The sequence below is a fragment of the Bactrocera dorsalis genome, chromosome 5, assembly GCF_023373825.1.
Source record: "Bactrocera dorsalis isolate Fly_Bdor chromosome 5, ASM2337382v1, whole genome shotgun sequence".
NCBI classification, from domain to species: domain Eukaryota; kingdom Metazoa; phylum Arthropoda; class Insecta; order Diptera; family Tephritidae; genus Bactrocera; species Bactrocera dorsalis.
Window position 1 is genome coordinate 24974796 of NC_064307.1, and position 21317 is coordinate 24996112.

The following is a 21317-nucleotide window of genomic DNA, read 5'->3' on the forward strand; positions in this document are numbered from 1 at the left end:
CTACGCAAAGGTTTAAAATTATGCATCGGATTACGACTGGTGTTAAAAAAAACGTGTTTTCTGCGCTTTTAAGTGTCAGACTGACCCCTTAGGGTACAGCACGTGCAACAACCGAATTATTTGTATTGCGAGAAAAGTTAAGAGATTCGGTTATTTCACGAAATTGTGACATTTAGTGGCCTCCATGGAGGTGTGTTTTAACTTTAGACTTAGATTAGACTACTTCTTGTGAGGTTATTTGAAGTCATTGATCTTTAGACTCAAAGCAGACTCCCTTCAAGCTTTAAAAGTCAATATTCAACATGCTATTCACGACATACGACTTGAGAAAAACTTGGAAAAAGTACTCGAAAGTTGGATTCATCGAATTCGTTCGTGCAATAGTAGTAGTGAAGGCCATTTGAAAGATGTTACATTCAGAACTTAATTTTATTGATTGACTCAACATTAAATAAAAAAACATTGGAATTTTGTTAGCAATTAGTGTGTGTTTTTTTTTTAAGAAATTATATCACTCTTATTAGAAACCTCTTTACATATTTATATAGTAAATAAACATTGTTGATATTAATCCGAAAGGAACAACTAACAGGGTAGAGGACTTTCTAGTTCCGAATTAGGTATGTTGTCAATGATTCGTTCATTAAAGCTTATAATCTCAAATTCTCAGGTAATTCAAGGAATTTTGGAGGAATTAATGAAGGTGATGAACTGTCTCTTAGAATCAGTTTCAAACTATTTATTACCGTACAAAATTTTTAGCTTAAACGCTTTCCTGCTATATATACTACAACGGGAGTTTTAAATGGTTGGCATTTTTCAATAAATTTTTTCTCATATAAAAAATAACTCCTCACAGAAATTAGACGAAGAAAAAAACTGAAAATTGGATTTTTGGTAGACATTTTTACAATACAATTAAAATTTCAGTAAAAATTTCGCGACATTTTTTTTCAAATAGTTGTAATTGAAAAAATCCTTGATCCAAGCCTTTAAGAATTGCATCTCAAAGACCTCTGTAAAAATTCTTGAAGTTCAGCTGAGTAGTTATCGAGAAATCTTGACAACCGACTTCAAAAAGACAATTTTGAAAAAACGCGTTTAAAGACGGCGCACTTAGCCTAGCTATTGTTCGTTCGATTCGCCACTTTCCAAGGTTTGACAAACATCAGATAATACTTATATTTTCCTATAGTGCCTACATAGATGGGGCATAGTGTATCTTATTGGATTGCTACTGCAATGTGAATGCTTAGTCGAAGTATTATGATTGAAATCGGTGGAAAAGATACCATGTATGTGTATGTATGCATGAACTCGGCAACCCACACAAATCCACTTCAAATATAAATTAAAAATCCCATTATTATTTTATGTATATATTTTTCTTTAATATATGGAATTTATTGATTTAAATACATACATTTGTATATACTTATTTGCACAACTTAGACTCGTATATATGTAACTAGGTTTGTGTGTGTTTGCAACTGTGCTAATGGTATGTATATATGTATATGTGATGTTAGCTGAGCCTGATAATACAAATAATATTTTTGTTTTTGTTGCTTTCTCACACTACATCTCACGTTTTCTAAATCAAATTCATTTACATACTTACTATATATGCCTATATGTACATACAAGTATACATATATACGTTACATATACATATAATTTGGAATACACTAAGATCATTGTTTTTTGTTAGAGTATCATTGCTATAATCTTTATATGGCTATAATATTTATAGCTTTCATTATTGTAAAGAATAAACTTATCATGTTTTCTATTCTAAATCGTAAATCACTAATTCTATTTTGTTTTCTAATTAAATACAAGGCATTTGGAAAATTCTTTCGACTTCATGAACGCTTCAACAGTTCAAGTATTAGGGTGTGTAGTAAATTATTATTATTTTTAATTAGAAAGAAATGTATAGCACATATCTAAGTATAAATATATAATATTGCGTGAATGTTTTTGTATATATGAATGTGCTTTTTTTTTAATATTTAATAGCTATAAATGCTGTTAATTGACAAATCAAAAAATATATTTATAAGAAAGTATTGTTTTTTGTTGAAATGTAAACGATAATGATGTATATAGAATATATGCTTTTTGTTGACTTTCATATGAATAGTTTTGTATATATGGTACTTACATTAGGGTGGTTTAAAAAAGAACAATACAAATTTTTTAACTGTGGAATTTTCAAAAATAAGTAATAATGTAGAAATTTGACTTTTATGTGCATCGCTATGTATGTCTGCTGCATTAGGGTGGTTCTTAAAAAATCATAATATTTTTTCAGTTTAATTTTCAAAAGCTTGTAATAATGTACAGATTTGATTTTTATGTAAATAGCTACATATGAATATATAATGTATACATTAGGGAGGTTCTAAAACCCCTAATTTTTACTTGTAATTTCAAAAATTTGTAAAAATGTAGAAAAAATATTGTATAAAAATTTACAAAACTAATGACAAACTGCTAAGTAGTACAAAAATTAACTAAAGTATGCATTTTTGTATCTTAAACGTTCCCCGCCGATGCCAAATTTTTTTATTTTAATATTTTTTGCAACAACTTTCTCTGAAAAAACTACATTTACAGCAGAGCTTCCGAAATTCTATTTGAAGTTTGATATTCTTAGGTTTGAGAACCAACCTAATGTACATACATAAATATACGTATAATTAGTATTAAAGTAAAAATAAAGTTTTTAATTAAGAATAAGTGAAAATGGTATATACAATGTATTTCTGTTGATTTAGCTCATTAACACAAAAGTATATACATATTAGGGTGGTCCTAAAAAATAATATAAATATATTTTTCAGTACCCAAAGTAAATATTCGTGAATTTTACAGCAAACTAAATTAGATAAATTATTTTGAAATTCGAATATACATTAGGGTGGTTCTAAAAAATAATAGAAATATATGTTTCAGTACCCAAAACAAAAATTCGTAATTTCACAGCAAACTGCATTAAATAAATTATTTTGAAATTCGAATATATAAATTAGGGTGGTTCTAAAAAATAATGGACATGTATTTTTCAGTACCCAAAACAAAGAATCGATAATATTGCAGTAAAATATATAATTGAAATATTTTGAAATTCAAAACGACCGAAAATATTTAAAAAAATATCTCCTATGCTGTTTCTGTTTTTATAATATTTTTGTTTATAAACTTTGTGGAAAATTTTAGTTTCATAATTTTGAAATTCGTATATGTATATATATACATATAGGGTGGTTCTATATAATAGTGGAAATATATTTTTCAGTATCCTAAGAAAAATTCGATAATTTCACAGTAAAATATTTTAATTAAAATATTTTGAAATTCGAAACAACTGAAAATATATAATATAAAAAAAAATATCTTCTATACTGTTATTGTTTTTATAATATTTTTGTCTATAATATTATATAATATGGAAAGTTTTAACTGCTTAAAATTTAGAACCACCTTAATATTCAAACGTCGCTGTTACGACCAGGTTGAAAACTCATTTTTTGATTAAAAATAAATATACAAAATGTCATTATGTGCTTTCTGTGTAAATGGTTATTAATGCCTGTGTTTATGTGTAATGAGGGTGGATCTTAAAAAAAGGCAAACTATATTTTCCCTTATTCACGCCCAAAAAGCGTCAAAAATGCAACCAAAATGTCTTTTGTAAGATTTGTAAATACTTTAGAGACGACTTAGGCGTCTACAAAGTAAAAAAGATTTTTCACCAGAAACACACCCTAACAGCTTCCATAAGCGCACCAAAATTTTTTTCTCCGCTTCGTTCATAGTAATATTGTATTAGTTGTTATGTTTCGAAGTTTGTTTCTAATAAATTGTATCTTCCTGCCTTTAAGAACCACCCTAGCATAGTAGGTGTCTACCATAAGAGCTATGAAAATTCCCTAGAGATGTACAGTGGTTGACTTACGATACTACCAATAAGTGTTTTACAAAATACAGTTTTTTCCTTACTACTTTTTGTCTGCAACAACAAACAATGGCTGACAATGTTGATCTGCGATCCTTTCCACGATTTTTTTTTTCTTTATAATGCACACACAACTTATACCTACTTAGCACATATACCTATATATTGTATATGTACGTTAACTATGTATAGTATACACGCTTAAGACTAGCTTACAGACACAACGCGCAAATGCGTTACGTAAATCTCGTACAAAAACACATTCAAAAATTACACTATAAGGACTTTGGTTATTTCACTTACACTTACAAACACATACAAATCTACATATGTATATGTGTAGAGTTTTTCTTGTAAATACATACAATACAGCTGGGTCATATAGTTACATAAACATCTATGTAAAATAGAGTTGAAATCTTGTATTGCAATCTCAGCGCGTGCGCCACCGCTCTCTGCTCTGAGCCCCATTAAACACGCGAGTATTTTCAACGAAGCACCTCGTCTACTTTCATTTATAACACTACTGTTCTGTCTGCCGCCATTGTAAGCTCAACACAGAATTACGCACAGCTTACAATTCCAACAGCAGAACTTCCTCATGCTAGAGTATATTCAGCGTGGACGAGTCCATCATGCGATCGTCGTAGAGACTGAGCGTCTTGGAGGCGCGCACTTTACGCACTGAAGGCGGTACATCGCCCGGTGTTTTCACACGTTGACTAGGGTCGCGCAGTCGCTCCGTGCTGCCACGCCCACTGAACACTTCGCGGAACATCTCAAGGCTGCGCTGTCGCCGAAACAGTATGTCGGCGTGATTGGGCGCGCTGAGATGACCAGCCGAACTGGCAGCCGTTGGCGGTGTCGGCTCCTTCGGACACTTTGCCACATTCACTGAGTTTAGTTCACTTTTAGTGAGATTATTATTATTACGATTCATATTTTTTATCAGACTCGTGGAGAGGGAACGCGGCACCACATGACAGGGCGTACTTGTGCGTGTGTCCAATTGCTGTAGGCGTACTTTGGGCACGCTATCGTGACACTCCTCCGCTATGCTCTGTATTAAGTTGGACTTGTTGTAGGTGGCGCTGTTGAGCGGCGTGCTGCATTCTGCTACCGGAACTGCAGCGCCGTTGAGCGGGCTCAAGTCGAGGTTGTTGGGTCGTCTTGTATGCGGATAAATATCGCTGAGCATTGTGGTTTTTGTTGTAGCGACGCCATTGTTGCAGCGCTGTCGATCGTCAATGTAACTAACGGTGGCTGCTTTGGCCAGCCTCTCGGTGCCGCTGTTGTCAAGCCCCTTGATTACCGCCACATAACGGTTGTCCACCAAGTTGGACTTTTCATCGCCATAACCGAATTGTTGCTGATATACGTCGGCGCCGGCATCACTCTTACGAAAGAGTTTCTTTTGTATTAACGCACGCACGCCATGCCAGCCGCGCAGCTTGCGGTCGGTGTTCTGCTGTTTGGGGAAGCCTTCACCCATGCTGGAAGTATTGTCAGTCATAAAATTGCTAATCTTCTTCGTGCTACCGCCAGAGATCAAATCCTCCACTGAAACATCGTCTTCGAGGCATGAGAAGCTATTCTCTTGACCCGTCTGGAAGCTGTGCTTCTTACTCTTCTCAACCAGTATTTGTGGTGGACGCGTTGCGACCGGCGCCAAGTTACGCTCCTGACATGGATTACGTCCCTGATATGGTTGCAGTTGTTGTTGCGTGTGTATGAGATGATTTTTCTCTGTCTGCGGTGGTAAGCCACCCAACTCGCTGCCCATACTGTGAGCACGCGGCAATAACTTTTGATTTGGTGGCGGCTGCAGCATTGTCGCCGTCTCCGAATGACACGTCTCCATCGATATACGTACAGCTGACGAGTCTACATGATCGCTGGCGAGTAAATTGTTGGCGCTTAATAATGGACTAGGCGATTGTGCGTGTGAGTAGCGTGGCCGCAAACCAGCTGCTTCTTGCATACGCTCCTCTGCGCATAGTGAAGTTAAACGTGCCTCGGCGTCGTGGTCCCAACAATCCTCACATGTGTCTTTAATTAGCTTAGCCGCGGCGCCACCACCCCAACCGGGTGGAAAGAGTGGTCTGGCTTTATGTCGCACCACCAATGCCTGCATCTGATCGAAGGTGGGATGTGTGCCGACCTCTTGTTCGTAGGGCGCCTTATAAGCTGGCGTCATTTGTGCCGGCGCATAAAAGTCTGTACAACGTGTCGCTACTTCCCAGAGCACCAGCCCCAACGCATACACGTCCATCTGCTTGAGCGATGTCTCACAATCACGTAGATTGACAGCACCCTCTAAAAGTTCGGGTGCCATGTAACGCAAAGTGCCGACTTCATTAATGCTTTTCGTTTCGGCGACAGCCACTTCGCCGCGATACTCATACTTGGAGCCGAACACTTTAAGCGCGAAGCCAAAATCGGCTATGCAGCATGTACGATCGGCTTTGACGAGCACATTACGCGAGTTGAAGTCCCGATGTGCGACGCATGGCTTATACTCGTCACCGCGACTTATCTCCGTATGTAGATGTGAGAGACCGCGAGTGACGGACTTCGCCATGCCACAGAAGGACTCGAAATTCATGGTGTTGGCTATTAGCCAATCCTGCAAACAGCCGAGTGGTGCTAGTGACAGCACCAACTGATATTCGATTTTACCGTCCATTGTATGACGCTCGTCATAACCTACAGAAAAAGTAAGTTTTAGAAATATGTATATGGAATGAGTAAAGAAATAGTTTCCTAGTAGAACAATTCCAGGTTTTTGACTGGAAAATCAATTTAAAATCAAGGAAAACACTGATGTGTGGACCAGGGTCAACAAAACAACGTAAAAGCTATGAAGTAAGCTCCGTTATAAAGCGGTCGCCCATATGAAATATCTACATTGATAGGGACATATTTATGATTTCTCTGATCGGACCCTGTTCCCTTGTTACCCTCAAAAGCCAAGCTATGTCAAGAGTGAGGTTGAAAAATTATCTTCGCAGTTCCTTCTGGATCTCAGATCGAGAAGACTGCCTGAAATACCTAGAGCAAGTCACCAGGGAAACAATGGAGCGTCTTTTGTGCACTAGTCACACGTTGGCAAGACTACGCTGTAGGCATATAGGGTTCCCACAGTAGAATACACTGGAGGAGGTATCAACGAGCTAATAAGGATGAATTTTTATGGAATAATTTATACTTTTTCTGATCAGGCTCCGTTCGATTGTTACCCTCAAACCCCAGATATGTTAAGAAAGAAAGAACGAGGTTGAAAAATAATCTTTGCAGTTTCTTCTGGATCGACTCCATATTGAGAGATCAAATTTTAAGCGTCTTAGTACTCGTTTTTTCAGCCATCTTTGGGGTGTAAAATGGCTTCGGAATGACTATGTCAGAAGGTTTCTCGTATGGGTTTGTTCAAATATCTTTAAAACTTGAGTCTACCAAGTAATTTATTTTATGTTTTGCTAATACCGCTGGACGTTTTAAACCTGTTGATTCGTAAAACCCTAAACCCTTCAGCTTTCATACTCACCAAAATAAGTTAGCAGCGAGGGGCTATCCATCATAGGCAGCGAGTAAATGTTCCGTTCATTAATATAATATGGATAATGACTTTCAGGGAATATCTTCACAGCCACCTCTTGATCATGGAGTAAACCTTTCATAACGGTACCATATTTACCGTTACCGAGCATGCATATCAAGTTAATATTATCCACATTACGCAGGTTCGAACTATAACCAGGACCGGAAGGTGCCAGCGGTGCTTCCTCGGGCATGGTTTTGTCTTTTATTTTATGCACATAACAGTAAGCCGCAAAACCGCTAACCGACAAGCAAAGAATCAGTACAACAATCACCGTCAGAATGACGCCTATGCCAGCATCACTGAAGTGCATGGCAACATTTTTGTCAGCACCATAAATGGGTTTGGAAAGCTGTAAAGTTGGTGGATTATTAATAAGTTGATGGTTGAGGTATTAGCATTTAAAGCCAAATACCTGCAGCGGCGCTGGTTCCACCACGGCCACATTCCTATTACAAGAATCACCCGAGCAGCAGCAGTAGTAGAGGGAATTGTTGCGTGATGTGGGCGCTGAGCTCGTGCACTCCGACTGACTGCAAGTGGCATTGCGTTCAGTGCTCTCCTTCCAACAACCTGAAGAGCGGAAAAAATTTGAGATTAGAAAAAAATTCAGAAACGTTTAAATTTTCTCGTTTACCTTGTTTCTCTATACGTGTGCCATTGGGATATTGCCGCCACAGCGCGAAGCAGAAAGTATAATCAGCCTGGCAGACGCGTCTATGCGGCGCTGCCGGTTCAATTGGTGTGTCGTCCATGTCTAGTGAATTTAAATTCTCTGCACTATATTGCGCCTGCGCGCCATTTGCTGAATATTCGTCAAAGTCATCGTCGTCATTTATGAACTTCTCGTCCTCCATATAACTCATGCAGGCGAATGGACGCTCAGCTGGGAATAAAAAAGCATATTATTTGGTTCTGCGATTTCGGTTACTATATTTAAGCTTACGTGTACTCGCTCGAACACCGGCGAAAAGCACCAAACAGTAGACTAATCTTAGTGGAGACATTTTATGGCTGGTTGTTTTTGCTTTTATTGAGGACCCAGTGGTTTCTAATAACAAAGCGTCGCAGGCATTGTATGTATTGCTAGAAAAATATAGAGAGTTTAGAAATGAAGGAAAAAATACTAAAAATGATTTGTAATGACAATTAAGGTTGGAAGGTCTCCCTTTATTTGGTATTAGAAAAGGTTGGAGGAGAAAGAAATTTTATGAAACTGTAAACCTTAATCGAGAGTTCTTAGTTCATCAATTAGATGAATCATTCCGGTTTACTTAAGTAGTAAAACAAACAAACGGATCGCGTAGAAGGATATCAAAAGGAACTATTTGGAAGAATGCTAAAAACTATTTACTGTAAATGGATTCAATAAATTTATAATACAAGACATGTCTCCAAATAGCGGAGAGACTCTGAGGAGATCTTTAGAAGCTAATTTTTCATATGAGATGTTCGATTAAATGTGTAAATAAAGGACGACCCATTTCGAGGTTCCCTACTCCACATAGAAACTTCAATGACGAATGCTTATTAACATTCGAAAGAACATTCTTTGGCATTTATTTTTTGAAGATTATTTCTTTCAAATTTTGGAAGCACCTACGTCTCAGATGGTCCATCCGTTGAGTCCAATTTTCGATGACTCGTTTGATCATTTCAAGTGGTAACTGTGCGAATGACACGCGTGATAGGTCCGAATCGAAGCGGGATTGTCGGCTTGGGTAGGCCGAGCGGTTTCAGTTCTTGCACAGACTGTACTTGGTATGCTTTCAATTTAGGATCTCGACATAAAATGTGCCAAGTCGGTTTATACGTCAGTCTCTTTGGTTTATCGCTCCCTCGCTTCACCTAAATCATCTCATTCAAGGCAAATAGGTAAACGTAATAAAACGCCTGTGCTTATGGAAGTACCTTCTTTTCGAATAAGTCACTACGATATCTCTACTCATTTTGCTCCTGTATTTTCCACTCGATCATTGGACCAATTTTTCATTTTATGCATGTAATACATCAGACTTCAGTGGCCAGTATACAACGTTTAAAGTATTCTCAATTTTTTCTCTAGAGACACTGTTGACCAGTCTGGACGCTTTCAGGTTGTATCCGCACAGAAAAAGCTTCACTTGGCACATCTACCATACTTATGGTTTAGACTTTAGGACTGATAACGATGACAACCATTACATTGACCCAATATGCATAGCAAGTATTTTTTGGTGACTTTGGTCGGGTATCAAATAGATTATAAAAACTAAGGTTTACATACATATATAAAAGGCTAGAAAGTTAATCAACCTCCTTCAAATCAACCCTTTACATCAAGGGTAACAAAAAAGTTTCACTTGTGAGGATGCAGTCAAAAGGAACCAAGTGAACTTTGGCGTAAGCAAACCTGCTTTTCTGTAACCGAAACGAACCTGAGTTTCTTTCGGCCAAGGACGCAACTTAACTCGAGAGAATTTTTCAAACTGTTTATGGAATATTTATGGGATAAGGCCGATGAGGCGATGATAAAAGGGCTTAATTTGACAATTTATTCTAGGAGTAAGGAAAATGGTATTGAATTTATTTTTTTTTTTTCAGTGGAAACAAAAACTGAATCCTGGATTATCTGGATCTTAGAAATTATTTTAATCAAAAAATTATCATTATATGTGACCTGGTCTACGGAAAGAGGGCTTAGGTGTCAAAAAAATCAATTTTCACTTTTTAGTTGATTCGGATGGAAGATGAGAGTTATTTATTTTTTTTTTTATTTTTTTTTTTTATTATTTTCGCACGTTAGCTCCCTTTTCGTAGACCAGGTCACATATACAGACATCTTAATTTATATAATAATAAGGAACCTGAGCTGCACTTTATGCAAAATAAATAGATTTTTTGAAAAATTTAGACTGGTCTAACCCCTTAAATAACATGCATCAGATATTTAAATAAAAAAAAATATTTATGATTATATTTTTTACACTCTGTTATTTTTTTTTTTTAGAACAAACGCTTCCAGCCATAGTATACTAATTTGCTTCAATGACTGTTCCTCGCTGATAATTTCTTTTAATATAAAACGTAAATTACGCATTAGTGTTAATTCACAAAAGAAAAGTATGAAAGTATGCATTGTACATTAATGTGTATGGTATATAATGTGCGCGATTGCGATTATAAAATACGTGCGAGGCCGCTATCACATACTCTTAAGTATACAGGTAGCTAATCAAATCGATGTAAGCAAATCTTCATTAAAAAGCAAAGATTTTGTCTGTAAATAATACTATGTACACATGTATGTATACACATATCTACGCATACATACACAAGTTCATACATATAAACTTATCAATGAACTCTAGCAAGATTACTAGCCGAGCATTTCTATTTCGTTTAGCTGGCTGCGACTCTTGATGAGCCAACATACATACATATATGGCTATACAAATGTACCTATACATGTTTATAGAAGCATGTAATCATGTATGAACGAATGTACATGTATGAATATCCCACTCTTTTTTAGTGTTTTTTTTTATACCCCGAACTGGGAATATTAGGTTTGGCACGATGTTTGTAACATCCAAAAGGAAACAACGGACCGCCTATAAAGTAAAGTCTGTCAGTATATACGCGAACTAATCTCTCAGTTTTTGAAGAATAGATCTGAAATTTCACACACGCGTTTCTGACCTCAAAAGCCTGATAATTTTCAGGAATCACCGATATCGGAACACTGTAGCATATAGCTGCCCTACAAACTGTCCGATCAAAAGCAAGTTTTTGTAGTTTTTCATTTGAGGAGGTATTATTGTACCGATCGGATCACTATAAGATAACAGGTAACAGTGTAAAGTCCACGGTCTGACAAATAGATGACACTATTGATATCTGTCAGATCATATGTTTGTGAATTATATAATTTTGCGTGAAGCAACTTTAGTTATTAGGAAAAATTGATAGAAAAGAATTTCTCGTGTTGATAGAATATTAATTTTTGAAGGGAAAAAGTATAGTTGAATCAAAAATTTGGCTTGATGACGAGTTTCCTGACACTGCCCTAGGAAAATTAATAATCAAGGGTTGATATGCAAAGTTCAGATGTGCTGAAATGAGCACCGAAGATAATGAATTTAGTGGACGCCCAAAAGAGGTTGTTATCAACGAAAATATCAAAAAGTCTACAAAATAATTTTGGTAGATCATAAGGTGAAGTTGTTCAAGATAGAAAATAAAATTCTAAAGATATCAACTGAATGGTTACATTTATCTTTTACAAATATTTTGCAGCAACAAAATGTAGGTTAGGTTAATCTGGTAGGCCAATAAGCCAGTTATGATACTTTGCGATACCAGATGGAGTTCAGTTGCTAGGTCCAAGAAGAGTAGTCATCCTTTAGGATGTTTTGCACCCAAGTAGCTCGTTCCAACGTGTTTTGATTTTCTTTACAATGCTTCTGTCGAGATCTTTGTATAGACAATGCATGGGTTTCCCAATGTTGATCATGTTTTCGGATTTTAGCCGTATACCATTCTTTGCAGTCTCGTCCACTATTTCATTGCCTTCGATGCATTTGTGCCCTGACCCACAGTAGAAGTTAAATTGCATGCTTTTGGAAATACTTTACACTGCCGCCCTGCTTCCCAAGACTCTTCAAGCCGATATACGATACGAAGTTACTACATTGATTGTATCTTGGCTCTCTACGTAGATGTTGCCTCTGGAATTGCCTACAGGTGAATTAGAGGTCAGCTCCACAACTTTCGCATTAGCAAAGACCTTATACTGTGAAGGTCCGGCGATTTAAAAGGCTGTCTTATGCCCAACTCTGGACAGTTTATTCCCGCACCAACTCCATAATCTATTTTCGAGCCATCCATGCCGACGTTTAGAGTGTTGCGCGTAGCTAACATACCTTTATACCAGCCATCTTTTTCTATGTTTACTTTGAACCTTCTTTCTAAGTTGAAAAGTGAGATCCTGTGGTCGGTGTTTGCCTAACCACCATAACGCACTAAGCTATGCCCGAAGCTTCTATTCGTAAATTCTCCATCAGCCAGCAGTCGTCTTACCGGTTTTACTGCACAGTTTTCAACGAAGAGGTCTATAGGTAGCAGATTTAATACCAGTCCAAAAGCCGACATTGGTGTTGTTATTAAAGCTCCTGTTATACACAACGCAGTGAGCCTCTAAATATTCCATTGGCTTCCGGTAGGTGGATTTCCGTACCCCTTTCCACCATACTTATGGACCGTAGTTCAGAAGTGGTCTTTCAAAAGCTATGTAGCACCAGGTAATGAGACAGGGAGAGAGCCCCCAGGTTGTGGCGAGATTGGGTATAAAAAATAACTCTGTGAAAAACTGTTGATCAAGGGCGAGTTGATAATTTTGAGCAGGGTTTGCAGATGTTCAAGCGTAATAAATCAGGGTTTCACTCCGAACTCCAATCGGCAGTCATCCGAGTGGACTGCACACGATGAATGTATTTTGGGATGCGCATAGTATAATTTTATATACTACCTTAAAAAGCAAGAACCACAAAGTCGATAGATTGCGCTTTAAATGGCTTCCGCATCCACCCCATTCGCGAGATCGGGCTTTAGCAACTATTTCCTTTTCTCAAAATGGTGCTCGCAGGGAAGAAATGAGTTCCGAATGAAGTTGTGATCGCCGAAACTCAGGCCAATTTTGAAGCAAAGCGCAAATCAGTTACGACTTACTACAAAAATGGTATCGGAAGCTTGGCGGGCCGCTATAATCAAAAAACGAGTTTACCATGGTAGGCCAGGAACTTTTCAATGTTTTAACTGTCACACTAACCGACCGATCAAAGTTCCTGTAATGAATATTTTTTATTTGTGAAGGGTATTATTTGATTAGTGCAATCAAAGTTAACGTTATTTCGTGTTTTTTCGTTTTTTGTTGCTTTTGTATTGCGAAATGATTTAAAAATTAAACAGTTATTTTAATTTGTAATTGATTACACTAGTGATAAGCAACTTTTTAAACAATTACATGTTAACACGTTTAAGAAAATTACGATTCTTCCGACAACACTTGCTACTTTGAGCTGTGCGCCCAGCAATTGAGCGTTGGCGGTGTGATTTGTGTTTGGAAAGTTAACAATTTACTTATAAATTTAATTACGTATATTCTAAGTACAATTTTTAGGTAGTTAGGAGTGGATGTCTGCCGACGCACATAGGCCTTTAAGAGGCTCATTGTGAAAAGTACAATACTTAAGACTGATCTAAGTATTTAAAGACTCATCTAAGCATTTAACTCAATGAACTAAGCATTTAATCCCCACTTTAGCATTCATAAGTCCTCACTAATCATTTTTATATGCCAAATTTAGACTTTTATTAAAAAAATTTTGAAAGAATTCGATAACAACAAAATCGTGAAAAGCTTCTGCCGAAACGGTTGGCCGAAAAATACATTTGCTTTGTTTACAGATTTTATTTCAACATTTTTTTTTTAGATTGCTGTACTTGCTGCTCTCTCTACACACACATTTTCATAACACTTGAATTTTTTATTCCTTTTTTTCACTCGTTTTTGCTTTTATTGTTGTTGACTGCTTGATTTCGATTCTTGCATACACACATAGCTACACTTTGCTCCACATTTACGTATTTCATTTATTATCACGGCGTTTTTATTATCATTTTAGCTTTTTTCGCCGTACTGTGCAGTGAATTCGCCGTGCTTTAGCGACTCGTTGCAAAGGGCGGTGGAACGATCCATGGGGTGGTTGGTTGGTTGTAAAAGGGACACAAAGTTAAAACAAAAAAAAAACGAACAAACGAAGAAGTAGAAATTATTGCATGCAAAACAAAAAATGCACAGACAGACGACAATTCATTTTCATACATACATATTTACATAAATATGTATATATTTTTTATATATTACTACATGTTTGCTTGAATTGAACGTTGCCCAACAAGTCTAGGCATTAAAAGTTTGAGCAAACCATATTTAAAAACTGGTTAGCCCATGCAACCCCCTGCCGCTGCGACGCTGCGCGATATGCGCACACACATATGTATATACATCCATGCATACATTGAAACATATGCACATTTGGATTTGCCAACAAGCTTTCATTCTGGCGCCGACGCTTAATTGCCTTTGTCGTCGTCGTCGTCGTCTTTCATACACATTTACAAAAAAAAGAAACAATGAAATGGTTTGTCTCACATTTGTTTATCTCGCTGTCTACTGCACCGAGTAAGGAATTGCATGTGTAATATGGCATAAAATGTATTATTCACTGTGGGGTGCGTCTGCATGGCGAGTACTTGCGTACCCCCCTAACCCCACAGCCAATCAGTCATTGCACATTTGTGCACTTCTCGCTTATGATTTCGTATTCTTCACAACTGAAACAGTCCCGCAGCCCGACCGCCGCACACCTCATTCTGTCAGTCATTTGGCCAGACATTCAAGTCAAGAGTTCAGCGGTGACAGACTTCGTCTCAAGAGTCACACACACACAGTACGCGACCACACACTTGAAAGTGCAGTTAGCCAGCGCTGGCTCAGCCGAAAATACCACCACGACGTGGGGGATTTCCTTGGAGTTTCTACTCTACCACCGCTTCTTGCTACCTGCTACGCCTGCTGGCGTTAAGCTTCTATGCCGCTGCCGTGGACACGAACCTGCGCGGGGTTCGCGTCCGCTCTGCTGGAGTGGGTGGCCAGCTAAGCGCCGTATGTAGCAGTTTGGGCGGGTGGTTTGTCGTCTGCCGGTGGCAGTTCGCTTTGCTACAATGCAATATGCCTCGGCGGCGCTGGTGACAGCTGTAGTGGCTTAACGGCTGCGTCGCCAACTGCAGCGCCGACTTCGGCAACCGAATGAAGTAGCAAAGAATTGATTTTTCCAAACGCGTTCAAAAAGCAACTTCTTTATTTTTTCGTGTTGGAAATTTTTCACTTTTCCATATATTTCATGCAGGTGCCGAAGAACCGTTAATCATTGTGTAGAAAATAGAAAAAGCTAAATATTTCACTACAATTTGCACTCACTTTTTGCTATGGATTTGTTGTTTTATTGCTGCGCGTTTGGCATACAAATTTGCGTCGCACTCATCTATTATTGATTTATGCGAAAACTTTGTGTTTTTCTTGCTGTTGTTGTTGCGCTACTATTTCACCATATACATCGCTATCTTTTATTCGTTTATTTATTTATTTACTTTGCTGTGTGCTTATTCGTTGCTCGCAAATTTATGGAAATATTTCATTTATTTATTGTATTTATTGTTAATGCGGTCGGACACAACAATTTTACCCGGCGCCAGTGATTTTTTGCAATTTGCTCGCTTCTGCTCGTTGACGTTGTTCGTCTTCAACTGTTTGCGGCAGCAGCGATTTCGTGCTGGAGTTGAACAGCCAACGGAATTCGCTCGTTACTTTGCTCAAGTAAATTGCCAAACGGTTGTGGTGCTTGTAGCGGCGCGGAGGGTGGTGCTGTGTTGTGAGCAGGCGCAGTATTATTGTTTGCTCTCTGCCCTCTCTGTATTTGTAAGCTTTATGCTCTTCATTAAGTGCGCGCAGCGAAAGCATCTATGAGATAAGTAACTTAGAAATCCGCTCAGATACAAATGGTATTAAGCAAGTTTTTTACTCGGTGGTTTGATACACCGTGGGCACCCTGTAGTTAGCGAGATGTTGAAACAAAAGTTACATGCGCGCTTTAAAGCTTTTACTAACCAAAGTGATAAGTTCGAGTTGAAAAAGTTCATATTAAGAAGACTGTGCTACCAAGAGAACCTAACACCAAACTGAAGAAAAGACCAGTACTCAAGCTATTTATGTTTTATGATTTAGTATTTAAGAGTTCATTCGTTTACATAAATTTTAAACCAAAGCAAAATATTTTTTGAGAAATATTTGTATTAGTCAGTCATTGTCTGAGCTTTTGCCCGTTCGGTCGAGCAAACATAGATTTGTGGACCTTCAGTTTTTAGGTAAGCTTGATTAAACAACCATGGTATGAGCATTTTTGAGAACAAAAACAAATATGTATTAAATTTCTTTATTGACTTTCAAAATATTCTCCATTAAGATCTATTGAGTATGGGTATGGGTGCCGGGTCATAGCGGGATCGCAGGAAATTGTTAAGCTGATGAGCTAGCAAGGAAAGACACCCTAGAACCACTATCGGTAAAATAGGAGCGGGTCGGTGCTCCCGTATCCTCTTGCCTTCTACTACTAGATAGCTGGGTTTCGCGGAAACTTAGCGAGCGCTGGGTCATCATCGGTACTTACGCTGTCGCAAATTCGTTTGGTCCACGATTGATTGCAGGAGATCTAGTGATCTTATTGCCCGCACTAAGGCTAGCCTCTCCCTAGTTGTGGGGCTTTTAACAGGCCATTGCCTATAGAGTCCATGCTGTAAGGTTGGGCATCTTACCAGACCCCGTCTGCAGAAGCTGTATGAAAGAAGATGAGGTGGAAACAACGCAACACTTCCTTCTTGACTGTCCCGAGGTTCGAAGGTCGAGACTTAAACACTTGAGAGCGCATAGCTTCAGACATCCCACCGAACTGGCACGAGTTGAAATTAAAGGCATACACATATTTGTATATGGCTTCACAAAGTACTACATATACCAGTCCACCTGCGATCTTCGATTAGCCATCTAACATAACCTACCCTAACCTATGATCTATTAAGATCTGTCATATAAACTTTTGCGTGAGTTTGAGCCAATTTTCGAAGCACTTTTGCCACTCAGATTGAGGTAACTCCAAAATATGCGTTCTGACTCATGTCAGACTGCCTCTTCAGGTGTTGAAAAATGTTGACCTCTTAGTTAATTTTTACAAACAGGAATAAAAAGAAGTCATTCGGTGCCAAGTCAGTTACTATAGTACGATGGATGACTCATAAAATCGAAGTTTTGAGTGCTCAAAATGTAATTTTTTCAGTGTTGAATGAGAGCTCGCTTTGTCGGGGTGAATCTGTTGTCGGCGGTTGATTTTCTAGTTTCTCCGAAAGATAACTGGTAAACAAATGGTTGTATCCCACTCGGAAGTTACTGTTCTGTTTGTTTTTAGTAGTATGGTTGCCAAATATCAAGTTTATCCAACAAAACAGGTACTTAAAGGCATGGAAATGTTTCGTACGCGAACAACTTTTGTTGGATCCGCCTTATCTTGAAACACCCATATAGGCGACTGCGGTTTACTTTCGAGTTCATACACGCAAATACACTATTCGTCAACTGTCATGATATACATGACATATTTTGAAACTTTTCTATCTTATTTTTTAAGATTTTTCTCGATCATTCGACACGAGCTTTTTTTGGGCGCTTGACAAATTGTGCGAGATCCAACGTGAATATTTTTTTAATGTCAACTGTCCATTCAATATTGAATATATGTTGGTCCCACTAATGCTTATTGTTGTCTTAATCTGTCGGGAGATCACATGACGGTATATCAATTTGGGCACTGCATCAATAGTTTCCGAGAAAACAACGTATATTGAACGATCTTCGCGAAAGTTGTAAAAAGTACTCGCGCGAAAATGTTCGTGATTTAATTATATTTTTTTTCCGAGACTAATATTTTGATATACTGTAAAAAACACAAATACCGCTCGTATGTCAAAATATCTTCAATTCTTTGCGGAATATGTCTGGGCTTATACACGGACTCTTCTCTTTTGATGTTGCTCATTGCGTTCACATGAGCTGTATGATGTCGTTGGAAAACTTTCTTGACTGCCTCATGTACGAGGTACACAGCTTTCTTTGTATAATTTATAACAGTAAACTGTTAAGAACAACAACGCAGAACATATCGCTTATGCTTGAGCCATTCCTTCATATTTTTTCTTCATCCACTTGACTACTGTTTTTGGAAACAAAGAGTTCTTGTATGAACTGGCGCTAAATATAATAGATTCTTAGAGGTCTTCTAAATCTAAAGCTACAATATTGATCAATCAGATCTTACTACTAACTTATTAAAGGAATCCTTCTGAGTTTTGACAGATTTTGTCCTATAACTTTTTAAATTCTTTGAAATTTGAAACATTTTTCCTATTTGAATATTTAATCTGAAGAGTAAAAGTGAGAAAAAGACTTAGGGCCATTTTTTTAGCATAGAAAATAGTCTCTTCTATATTCCCTATTACTTTGATATATAAATAACGATCATTATTCCTTCCGAAAACTTCTTTCTTAAATTATTTCTTACTTTCGTGTAACAGAACCCAAATTCTTATTAAAACTTCTTCTTACTCGTCCCTTGACTGTAAAATCACGCTTTTGTACAAGAGTTAGATATTCTTCATAATAACTAATATTTTTCCTTCATAGTAAAAAAAGTGTTTGTAAACAAAATACAGACAATTTAAAGTAAAATGTTAGTTTACACTTCAAAGTGGTATAGCGGGTAAAACCTTTCCGGCACAGTCACCAAAACCAATACGCACACCATTCCGTTCACAGTGACCACGAATAATCAACTCATCACCATCCTGCAGGAACTTCCTGGTGGCACCGCCCTCCAAATTGATGGTCTTCGAACCGCGCCAGCTCAGTTCCAACATAGAGCCATAAGAGTCCTCCGTCTCACCGCTAATTGTACCCGATGCCATCAAATCACCGGGACGCACATTGCAGCCTGTGACAGTGTGGTGAGCAATCTGCTGCAGTGCTGTCCAGTACAAATATTTGTAGTTCGACTTGCTGATGACAGACTCAGCGCCACCTTCGGCTAAAGTTGATGAAAAAAAGATATTCATGAAGATTTAAGAACTGGAATATTTAGATACTTACGTTTCAAAGAAACCTCGAGGTTTATATCAAAGTTAAATGGACGTTCGTGCTTCAAATAGGGAAACACTTCTGGTTCTTGTTTGAAATTGTCTACCAGGAAGGGTTCCAAAGCCGCAACGGGCACTACCCATGGCGATATGGTGGTGCCTAAATTCTTAGCTGTAAATGGACCCAACGGCACATACTCCCATTTTTGTATGTCACGTGCGCTCCAATCATTCATCAGCGTAAAACCGAAGACATTCTTCCATGCATCTTCAGCTGAAATGCGTTCGCCTAATTGATTACCTGGACCACCAACGAAGAAAGCAACTTCCAACTCAAAGTCCAACAACTTGCAAGCGCCAAAAACTGGCGGCTGACCATCCACGGGTAAAGTTTGACCCAATGGACGGCGTATCGGTGTGCCGGAGACCACCACAGAGCTGGCGCGCCCATGATAACCCACCGGAATGTAACGCCAATTCGGCATGAGAGCATTCTCCTTACCGCGGAACATGATGCCCACATTGGTGGCATGATGTATGGATGAATAGAAGTCGGTATAGTCGCCGATGTTGGCGGGCAAATGAAGCTCACAGTCGATTTGTGGTATGAGAACGCTTGAAATAAAGAATATTAGTAATGCTTAAAGAAGATGGCGTGAAAGAGAGTGAAGATAAAGTGAATATGTACCTTTGTGCCAGCAACAAATTCTCCTCGAGCACCGAACCTTTCAGCAACAGCTCGCATGTGCGCGTACGCACCACATTCCACGCTGTGTGACCGAGGCTCATCAGCAGATTCAACGAATCCGAATTGAGCGCATCCTAAAACGAGTTTAAAGTGTTGGAAATTCTATAGTTATGCTATGTATAAAGTGTTAATGGCGACTTACCTGTACTTCTGGTGGATAAAGTTCCGCTACGCCGGCAAGATCGAGCACATGTTGGCCAATAGCGACACCGACGCGCTTGCGCGGCTGGAAAGATGAATAAATTTATAATTGTGTTTTTGTTTTTATTTTTTAATTTGTAATTCGGTAAGTTAGTTTATTACAAGTCAACACACATAACAATAAACGAGTGTCGCACAAGCCGGTCCCAGCTGCGACATGTGAACCATTTACCCAGCGTTCAAACTAGTTTCTCACTAATTTATGGTAATGCAAATGGAAATCGTGTTGTTTTGCATAAAATCTTATTTTGTTTTATTCAATTTTCTAAATTCGCATACTATATGGGGGAACCAGTTGAACTAGAATGGGATACTTTCCAGTTCGGAAACTGGACCCGTTGTATAAAATTACAGCACGAAAAAAATTATTTCACAAATCAAAATTATAAAAAACGTGTCATCACTTAGGCGCCTTTAAATCTACTCACATTCGATTTGGTTGAGAATACGCCATATGGTAGATTCTCCAAAGGGAAGTCACTTCCTTCTGGTATATTTACAAAACTGGTCATCGTTCCGCTTTGATTCACAACAAACTCTTGATCAAAATTGTTTATAGAATTCACACGCCGCGTTTGGAAGTCGCTGAAAGTGATTGCGCAAAGCACGAAAGCTGTGGTAAAAGCGAAGAAAGCAACCTGCCCGATCGCCAGTTCAGCGGCAACTAACAAAACTGAAGCTCAATGAGCGCTGATGTGTTATCGCGTCTAACGCCGTTTAACTATTATTTGCTCTCTTCAAATTCAGTTACCTCTTTTCATATTTCGTGATTGTGTTTACTTATCAGACCACGTTCTCTCTTGCCATATTTTCTGCTACTCGCTTATGGCTGATAAAAGTATATTTACAAATCTTCTAACAAATACTCACTGATAGAGCATTTATATAAGATAACTGGGTGTGTTCGTTGTTTATGTATAGTATTTCATAGAGCTTAGGAAGCCACTTGCCGGGAGAGTTTGAACACATGTGTGATCATAATTAAATAAGACACAAATTTTTACAGATTTCGAGCGAAACCAAAT

The 21317-nt window shown here is 38.0% G+C and overlaps 2 protein-coding genes across 3 annotated transcripts; both read right to left on the reverse strand.

Annotated features, from left to right (window-relative positions):
* Positions 1 to 1363: 1363 nt before the first annotated feature.
* LOC105224874 (uncharacterized) lies at positions 1364 to 15926 on the reverse strand. 2 transcript variants are annotated; one of them, XM_019989747.3, is made up of 6 exons: positions 15586 to 15926; positions 8515 to 8648; positions 8200 to 8448; positions 7978 to 8135; positions 7509 to 7914; positions 1364 to 6670 (listed from the first exon to the last, which is right to left on the reverse strand). In XM_019989747.3, the coding sequence occupies exons 2-6, from the start codon at positions 8567 to 8569 to the stop codon at positions 4569 to 4571; spliced, it is 2970 nt and encodes a 989-aa protein (XP_019845306.2). In that variant the 5' UTR covers positions 8570 to 8648; positions 15586 to 15926; the 3' UTR covers positions 1364 to 4568. The 2 variants fall into 2 exon arrangements, with proteins under 2 accessions (XP_019845306.2, XP_011201400.3); XM_011203098.4 differs by having other exon boundaries at positions 8509 to 8648.
* Positions 15927 to 18859: 2933 nt separating this feature from the next.
* On the reverse strand, positions 18860 to 20972 carry LOC105224873 (fumarylacetoacetase). The gene is made up of 5 exons (XM_011203096.4): positions 20721 to 20972; positions 20234 to 20317; positions 20032 to 20165; positions 19357 to 19958; positions 18860 to 19294 (listed from the first exon to the last, which is right to left on the reverse strand). Exons 1-5 carry the CDS (start codon positions 20802 to 20804, stop codon positions 18954 to 18956), a joined length of 1245 nt encoding a protein of 414 aa, XP_011201398.2. The 5' UTR covers positions 20805 to 20972; the 3' UTR covers positions 18860 to 18953.
* Positions 20973 to 21317: the final 345 nt, after the last annotated feature.

What these genes read in the sequence shown, in the direction of transcription:
- LOC105224874 (XM_011203098.4), bottom strand. Translation starts at nt 8,569, where the DNA reads ATGTCTCCACTAAGATTAGTCTACTGTTTGGTGCTTTTCGCCGGTGTT. An exon ending in CACACGTATAGAGAAACAAG is followed by an intron (nt 8,136 to 8,199) that starts GTAAACGAGAAA and finishes TCCGCTCTTCAG; the next exon opens with GTTGTTGGAAGGAGAGCACT. An exon ending in TGGAACCAGCGCCGCTGCAG is followed by an intron (nt 7,915 to 7,977) that starts GTATTTGGCTTT and finishes CCAACTTTACAG; the next exon opens with CTTTCCAAACCCATTTATGG.
- LOC105224873 (XM_011203096.4), bottom strand. Translation starts at nt 20,804, where the DNA reads ATGACCAGTTTTGTAAATATACCAGAAGGAAGTGACTTCCCTTTGGAG. An exon ending in TTTATCCACCAGAAGTACAG is followed by an intron (nt 20,166 to 20,233) that starts GTAAGTCGCCAT and finishes AACTCGTTTTAG; the next exon opens with GATGCGCTCAATTCGGATTC. An exon ending in AATTTGTTGCTGGCACAAAG is followed by an intron (nt 19,959 to 20,031) that starts GTACATATTCAC and finishes CTTTATTTCAAG; the next exon opens with CGTTCTCATACCACAAATCG.